This window comes from Lolium rigidum, chromosome 2 (genome assembly GCF_022539505.1).
Source record: "Lolium rigidum isolate FL_2022 chromosome 2, APGP_CSIRO_Lrig_0.1, whole genome shotgun sequence".
NCBI classification, from domain to species: Eukaryota; Viridiplantae; Streptophyta; class Magnoliopsida; order Poales; family Poaceae; genus Lolium; species Lolium rigidum.
The window spans coordinates 140786847-140796107 of NC_061509.1; the positions used below are offsets into that span (position 1 = coordinate 140786847).

Sequence of the window (9261 nt, forward strand, 5' to 3'; positions counted from 1 at the left end):
GGTCTCCGCTCTCCGGTCTCCACGCGGCGGATCTAGGCCAGAGCATCCAGCGACAGGTAGGTCCTGCACGATATCTAAGAGGTCCGACGACGTCTCCTCCGCCTCTCCGCCCCGCCATTATTAAACCCCCACCACGCCACACCTTTTCCTCTTACCTCCTCACGAAGCATCAGACCTCCGACGGAGACGCGCAAAAGGCACAGGGAAAAATCGCATAAGAGCAAGGAAGCTCTGCAATCAAGCAAAGGCAAAGCCCTGACATTGCGCATCTCGCCGGAGCTTGCTCCTACGCGCTCTGCAACGAAGAAGATGTCAAGAAGAGGAGGGAACACGCCTTTCCTGGACGCGTGCTTCCTCTGTAGAAAGCCGATCGCCGGCGACCGCGACATCTTCATGTACAGGTACAGCCATTCTACATTTCTACCACTCTCATCTCTCTTCTTTCCTGCATCTGATAATCGGGTATGTGAGTGACTAACCAATGAATCTCCTGCGCCGATCGAACAGAGGCGACACGCCTTTCTGCAGCGAGGAGTGCAGGGGCGTGCAGATGGAGGCGGACGAGGCGGCGGAGCGGAAGGAGAAAGATTGCTCCGGGAGGCTGACGCAGCCGGTGCCACCTGCCAGCGAAGTGCAGGCCCCTGACGAGCGTGGAAAGGTTCGAGCAGGGTCGATCCTAGCCTTGTAACTGAAGTTCCAAATCGTGTCTGCCGGTGACTTTTCTTTTTTCTCTTTCGAAGATCTCACATGATCGCTTTCGTTTCCGCATATACAAGGGTTTGTGTTTTTTTGTTCAAACCCTTGGATTGTACTTAGTGATGGTTTTCATGTACCATTTGGCCGCGTGTGTTTTGCGTATCGTTTGCACTAGTCGAAATATACAGAGAGAATAAAAGTGACAATGTGGTTGCTTCAAGAAAATGTTGATAGGCCAATTTACGATCAATGTTGTCTTGGTTTAAACATTAGAGTGAATTCTATCTTTTACCATGTAGTTGTACATTTGTCCGGAAGCTCACTTTGTAGCTCGGGCAACACATAGCTCGTTTTAGAAACAAAATTGAGATCGGTATTTGAAAAAAAATTAAAAAAATGAAAAAGAATATGTCTATAGGTAATTATGTATCCCACAATCATGTAAAATTTCAATCCAAAACCCATTGTAATCTGGGCTACACAAAAATAACAAATTTCTAACAGTTTTGGGGATTTTAAAAATGTGTAGTATTCATTGTTCTCAGATCTATGAAGTTTCTGACATTTTCATATAGACCAGAGTACGTATTTCGTACTGCAATTTTACACACTTGTGGTATATATCCCTAACTATGCAGATTTATTTATTTTAACTTTAAAATACTATTTTTGAATTTACCAATGAAAGCGAGCTACATCTAGCTCATCCTCTAAAACGTTGCACTCTATATTTATAACACATATTACCTCATTCAATTGAACTTCTATAGAAATATTCAATTTTAAAGAATTTTAGCATGGATTTACCTTAATTTAGCATTTTGCTTGTTTAAGTTAGATGTGACCGGCATGTTGCGTCGATTATTCGTAACAAAATATGTAAAGAGCGGAGGGTGTCATTGACGATCATGTCCATATTTATCTTGTCCATCTGTTCCGTTCCTCATTGTCGTCCTGGTAATTTTGGGCCCCTTGCGTCACCTTACACCTTTTCTACTCGACGAGGTAATTAGTGTGGCAAATGCATAACTAGGAGGTAAAATGTGTAATTCACTCTTCGGTTTATTCTCTCATGCATGTACTCGTGACCTAAGATCTTTTTTTCATGATAAATGGTGTTTTACTTAACTCAAAAGTTTGCACTAATGTGTTGCAAGCCATAAGAGCTCTGACCCGACTTTTGCATAACTAGGATACACACCACCACATTATAAGAAAAAAAATGGCGCTAAACAAGCACATGAATGTCTCATAAAATGCCTAGACTAAACCGTCATACATGTCATAAAAAAATTATGTCTCGCCGCCTTCTCCAATCGTGTACGAACCTATGTAAATAAGTTAACTATAACCCACCACTTGAATGAGTGACCATACATGATCATATAGATTGGTCAAATATATGTACATTGAGCAAATGTTTGATTACTCTGTCATGAAACCTAAACAACAGTTTAAGTTTTCATACCCCAGTTACACTTTGCAAGGTTATTCTGGGGTGCCGGTGCCGACATGTGTACGCTATTGATTAACAAAACTATTCAGGTGATTTACTTGACGTGTAGTCTGCCAACTACCAAGCCATGCATGCTTTAAATTCACAGTGGACGGTGGCCGTGGGTCACCCGTCACCATTCCGTTCGTCCTTCGGTCGGTAAGTCGGAGCAACCGACAGTCTCCGTGACGTGCGCGTCCAAAGAAAAATTAGTACGTCCCAGACATGTAGTTACTACATGATATGGTTGCAGGACCCATTAATCACATGATGACATGATCAACCACGTTAAATACAAGAACCCAAGAGTATGAAGCTGATTGATTAGTAGGTCACCATCGGTGAGGTGAAACGTACCAAGTAGACGCAGTGACACCTTGGTACCACCTTTAGTGACACTTTTGTTGTGGAGTTTTGATTATACAACTCTGATGACACACTGTTTTCTCTACTATACCTTTTTTTAGGGTACAGCCCGTATATTCTTTTTTTTTTGAAAAAGTTGCATATGGCCTTTATTAAAATTATTGAAACAACATTCAGGTCACCTTATTACAAGCTTATTACGAATCACGGATCACTAAGAGTCGATACATGGATCAACCACTTGAAAAAAGATAAAGTAAACAACTGCCAAAGAATCAACATGTTAATCTTCGATCAAGCTGCTAACCGCACCGACTGAATAAATCCTGAGCGACCACCTTCAGACGGTTGCACTCAAAATTCATGTTCTGGCGGTGCTCCTCCAGCTGGAGACATAACCACGAACGGGTCCAATAAGTAGCAAGGGGAACAACCTGCAAAAAGGACGCATGTTTTGATTTTTTTTTAAATAAAGTCATTGTTGACATGTCATATTGCCCATAAGATAGCACAAATACCAACTCTAGTCCGGCTTTTGACTCTTTTGAAAGGCTACGTGTGAGGCCCCGGACTAGCTATCCGAAACACCCGTTATGCATACACATTCACGATCCCATGATCAGTGTGTCGTGAAAGCATAACCGAACTGGTATCAAATACATCATCCATTACAGTACCGAATAAAAATATTACAACAGGTCACATGACCAATACTTACATAAGAGCCGCAATGACAGGAGATCAACAATCACACAGCGGAAATACTTCAGACGAAAGCGTCCGCATGGCCCAAGTCATGCCATAACCCTACAGGCAACTGACTGGGAAGACGTTCCTAGTTTGCATAGACGTTGTCGACTCCTTCTTCATCTGTCGGATTTCACCAAATCTGGCCAAGTAAATAGTCAGGGACAAAGCCATGAGTACATTATGAATTGCACTCGCAAACCACCTTAGAGAGAAATAAAGGATATGCAATTTGGCAGTAGCAAGGATCAGGCACTATTCTAGGGTTACAAGGAGCGAGAGATAGTTTCTCTCGAGAGTATGACATCTCTATATCTTTGTTGAAAACCTTTTTGAAAACAAGTTTCTTTTGAAGACTAATAGGTAAGGATGACCCAATTTTCCTTTCCGGCCATCAGAATGACCAAAACAACTTTACCAATTTTTCCACCGTACCTCCCAGGTACATTTCCTCCAGTCCCACTCGTATTTTTCCGTACCTCCCAGGTACATTTCCAAAACCTTTTTGAAAAACACTTTTGTAAAACAAAACTATTCAGCGTAGATATCATGCCTTCCCAACCGTCCTTAACCGTGGACACGGCTATTCGAATAGTTTTCACTCTGCAGAGGTTGTACACTTTCCCCATAAGATCCGAATACTTATCGTGTGGGCATCATCCCTGCATAACAACATATGCCACGACAAGCACCCGATCGTAGTTTTTCGCCTGCTCTCTTTAGCCTAAGACATGCCGCCTAGAGTTGTACCTTCCAACACCAGAGTCTGAGGGGTCGTTTACCTAGGAGTAGCAAATTCCCCGACCAGCTCGATCCTCCGGTGAAAGATCGAGATATCGCCTAGAGGGGGGGTGAATAGGCAATTACAAACTCTTGCGGATTTGTCTTGTAAGAATGCGGAATTAAACTAACGTTTAGTTTACAAGCACAAACCCTAAATATGCTAAGCTCAACTAAGTGTAACAATGGCAACTAGAGCTAAGCAAGATAGACACAAGATATATGTAGTACAAGTGATAGCAAGATATATGTACTTCAAGCACGATGGCTATCACAAGGAAAGAGAGCTCGGGTATAGAAATAACCGAGGCACGCGTAGACGAGGATGTATGTAATGTCCCAGGTTTAGAGACGATCGAGGGGTAGATTTTAGAAAGGGATGTGCATTGCATTGTAAATTCTGGGGAAATTTCGCGCTTTTAAACAAAAACTGCATCGGAGGGGGACAAGTTTCTCTCTCGACACCTTACAGGGTTAGGGTTTCGAGAGTGCGACAAACTTGTTTCTCATCTAACTAAACTAGGGTTTTGAGAAGAGAGGGGAGAGTTTGCATCACAACTTAAGTTGCATGATTGAATTCAAACCTAAGTTGAATTTGAATTTCAAATTCAAACATCAAATAAATATCTCATAAATTCAATTGTGAGGAAATTCATTAAGTAAATTATAAATAATAAACAATATGAAAAATTAAAATAAAGTAAAGCTCATTAGAGAAAACTTTGAGCTTTATTGATATTCACACAAAATACAATGTCAATTACAATATCCAGTAATTGAAATATAAATTTACAACACATTACAAGAATTGGAGAAATAGAAAAATAAAAGAAAAAGAAAAGAAAATTACAAGTAAATGAAATGTCCTAAATTACACATGATAATCTTCTTGATAAGCTTGATCCAGATGATCTTGATCTTCATCTTGATCATCTTCTGGTTTCCCTGCACTCAAACAAAACAAAACACCAATTATGCCAAGTGGCATTGCCACTTGGCAGGTTAGTAGAATAATGAAAATGAGAAGATATGGATCAGCTCTGCCGAGCTGATCATCTCACAGCCAAGCACATGCCAGATACCAAGTATCTGGTATATACACACACACAAGCAGCTCACACAGCCTGTGTGCATGCTCAACACCAAGCCATTGAGTGTGCATGTAGCACAACACACACACACACACACCAGCAGTGAGTCACATAGTGTGCCAGACCAAGCTGTCGACCAGGGAGAGCATGGGAGCACCAAATATAAACTTTTCAGAGCCAAACCCTAGCTGTTCATCGACAGTAGCTTCACTGGGTAAGTCACCAAGAACACAAGAACACAAGAACACAAGAACAGCTACTGCTATTCAATCTATTCCACAGTCACCAGAAACAATCCCAGCATCAAGCTTACAAGGAGGAGCAGGGCAAGCACAAGCACATCACAGAAGCAAATCCTCTACAACAACACTTTAATCTAGGAGCTGGAGTGAGGTATACATATCATCATGAACAAACCAGAGGGTTTTGTTCATAAATTGCACAGGCATGATCTCAAGCACACCAAAAGGGTAGGAAACCCTGTTTGTGTCATCATCTGGCTGTCCAGCCATTTGGTGCAAGCAAACATAGGGAAAGCCAGAAGGAAACCATCCAGGAAACACTGGTTGTGTCCACACAGTGACACAACCAGAGAAATCCAACATGGATTTAATCCTATCTAACCAGACCAAAGTTACCTAGCACCTACAGCTAGTTACACCATCGTACATATAAGCAATTGTGCCTATTTTTGTTTGTCAACAGCAAAGATCACTGGAAATCCATCAAGGAATTGTCCAGTGATGCATTCATCAAGCCACGATCCAGCCAACAAGGGTGGGAGCTTCCCGAACGACAAGAATTGCTCGTTGAGGCCACCTCAACCACCAAAACAATGAAGCCACCAAGCCCAAGACATCACATCATCACCCAATAGGGTTCAGTATGAGCTAGGGTACCCAACCAGTGGTTGGCATCCCTCTAGTCTCATCAATTCATCCATGAGATCATTACTGCTAAGCAGTTCACATCATTTATCCATCTAATAAAGCAAGAAAATACAGATAAATGAAACAGACAAGTAATAAAAGCACCAGCATCTTGCCAGGGATCCAAGGGATCACTGCAAGCATCAACAGATGCTTGGGCAAGTAGAATAATACATCAGCACAAGCCAGTATGCCACACAGACACTAGGAAAAGCCTCAGTGAGGTTGGAACAACAGATCCGAAGCATCAAGCAACCGATGATCGATTGATCATCGTGGCTTGACAGAGCATGAAAATACATGCTAGAGCCAAGCCTAGCACCAACCATAGATCATATGAATTAAACAGCCACAGATCATGAACAATTGCATCACAGACAAGCAAATACATGATTTATGATTGTATCCAGAAGCATATCATCAAGGAATTGATGTATATGGACCACAATTAAGCAAGGCTGAGCCTACCATGAGCCAACAATCTCTAATCACCAATCAAGCAGCACTGGTACTTGCTAAACAGCAAGAATCACTCACAGCAGTGAGCCAGGGAAGCATACATGAACACACATGAGTGACTGGCAAGCATAATAACATGAACAGAAGCACAGAACAAGAATCTAGCAAGAATGGCAAGCACTGGCATGGCCAGGGCAACAATAGCCAAGGCCAGTAGAGGCAGTAGCATGAACAGAGCATGAGCAAGACAACGACAGAACAAAGCAGCACAGCAGTAGGGCTAGCACAACGGCTAGCACAGCAACCCAAGCAGCGTAGCAGCAGCATAGCAGCACGAGCAGAACAGCAGCAGCATCACGGCATGGCCGCACCTCTACGAGGCACGGCAAGCCAGTGACCAAGCTAGACGGAGAAGAGGAAGGGAAGAAGTAGAACAGGCAAAGGAGAGAGAGCAGGAGGTGGCGCACATACCCGGGGCAAGCAGACGAGCAGATGCGGCCATGGCGGCCACGGCGGCGCACGCCGATTGCTCGGTAGCACCTGGCCAGGCTAGGCCATGCGCCGACAAGCGCCGCAGCGCCCCACACCACCGTGGCGAGGCCCACGGCGGCGCCATCGCGCGTGGAGCCCTTGGAGCAGCGAGATCGCCAACGACCTGGCGCACTGGAGCGACGATGGCGAGCGAACGGCGACGCCCGCGACAGATCGGCGCGGACCATCTGGTTCGCCATTGAACGGCGACCCAGATCCACCGCATCTCGTCGCCGGCGACGGCCTAAGGCGGCGGGGATAAATCGGCGACGGCAGAGGCGATTTTGGTCGCCAGAGCGAGTAGGGGATTAGGGTTCGAGAGCGAAGGAGGACGACGAAGCGACTGGGTCGGTTGGACCGAGCCCACTGGGCTGGTCCAACCTAACCAGCTCGGCCGCCTGACAGGTGGGCCCGAGGGGTATTTTGGACATTTCCAAAATACCCATTTAAATGAGAATTTCCAAGAATTTTATAAAATAAAATACAGCTCTAAAAAATAAGTAAAAAATATGAAAATTAATCAGCATAAAATTCTCTATCTAAATAAAATATCAAAGAGAATTTTAGAAAACAATTAAGAATAAGTCCTAATTTGAGGATTTAAATAATGATTTAAATCATACATATCATTTTCAATAATGAAAATAAGTCCATTAATATAATTGACTTTAAAAACACCTTGACAATATTTCAAGGATTGTATTTACCCTAAATCAAGTATCTCCAAGATGTTCTTAGTATTTAAACCTCTTACATGAAATTACAACGACATCGGAAGGGGGGAACAAACCCTAAAACTGGAATCATGCATAATTGCTTCTTTAACCATTGCCCTTATCGGACAATGATGCTATTTTCGTAGACAGAGGACAAGGGTCAGTCCACACCTTCCAACCGCAAAACTTTGCAGTGTTCGAGCAAGTTCATCACTTGCTCATGTCATTTGAGTATTTCTATCAAATTACTTGCAAAGTATTATGGTTATCACTATTGCATAAAAATCAAAACCACTACTTTCATAACTATGAATATGACTATGTGGTGGGCAATGGAACCATGGATTGTGTTGATATGGTGGAGGTTCCATTGCAAGGGTTATATCCATCTAGGATTAAACAACAAATGTCGCCAGTGATTCTTGTGCCGTAATACCCGTGTTAACCATAAGATCCAGAGTGGGACGGAGTAGTCAAAAGTGTTTCCACCTCTCGTTCATCAACGGATTCTCATTACCGGGTGCTCATGATCTTGCGAGACTTGATGCAGGGGTGGGAACCCGTAGAAGTCCCAACGGTAATGAGGTCTATGATGGGTTGCATCTGCCGGCGTAGGAATGTATGGTAGAGCCCTGCATTGACGTCGTGGTTGGAGTCCACCCTGAAATCTATGGGAATAATGGGGCCGGCGTGGACCCAGGGTCGGAGTATGCAACAAAGGGTGGGTGTTCGAGGTAGCGGAGGAACATGATTGGCTAGACCTTATACCGGGCCTCACACCGAAGGAAGTGTGGACGGAAAGCTGCTCGGTTGGCACCAAGGTTAAGATCTCTTATGGGTAAAGCAACACACCTCTCGCAGAGTGTAAAGAACTCGTGACTCGTCACTCCCTGTTCCGGGATAAGGAACTGCGAACGCGGCCGGAAAGGAGCTCCATGAAGTTCTAGTAAACCGGTGAAGGCCGACTGGACATAGCTCTTTGGAATAAAAGCAATCTCTTGAAGAAATGTTTATCAAAACTTGCATTAGTATTAGATCTTCTGGTCTAATATCGTAGCTAGAGCATTAAACACCTCTTATCTATAATGAACTTGTTGAGTACGCTCATACTCATACCACTCTTAAATCCCATGCTTAAATTATCTGAATCGTCTGGAGGAGGACTACGACAACAATGAAGGAGCCGAGATCATCGGCTATGAAGAACCAGACCTCTCTGGAGGTATAGAAGGCGTAGACTACCTCATCATCTACGGATCCGGGGAGGCTTCCGGAGGAGATCAAGCCTAGAGACATCTAGTAGTAGTCGTAACCGAGCAGCCCGAACTCTTAGTATTTAGCTGCTCGAGGAAATAAATGTATAACTTAATGAGACTCTTATATTGTAAGCTAAGTTGGGTTCGCCTCGAACTCAGGAGTATTCCTCTTAGGACCCAAGAGGAGCTCCAAGA

At 43.6% G+C, this 9261-nt stretch overlaps 1 protein-coding gene across 1 annotated transcript; it reads left to right on the forward strand.

The window, feature by feature from the left end:
• The first annotated feature begins 309 nt into the window (after positions 1 to 309).
• Positions 310 to 920, forward strand: LOC124690175 (FCS-Like Zinc finger 1-like). Its single transcript, XM_047223600.1, has 2 exons — positions 310 to 401; positions 508 to 920. The coding sequence occupies exons 1-2, from the start codon at positions 310 to 312 to the stop codon at positions 686 to 688; spliced, it is 273 nt and encodes a 90-aa protein (XP_047079556.1). The 3' UTR covers positions 689 to 920.
• Positions 921 to 9261: the final 8341 nt, after the last annotated feature.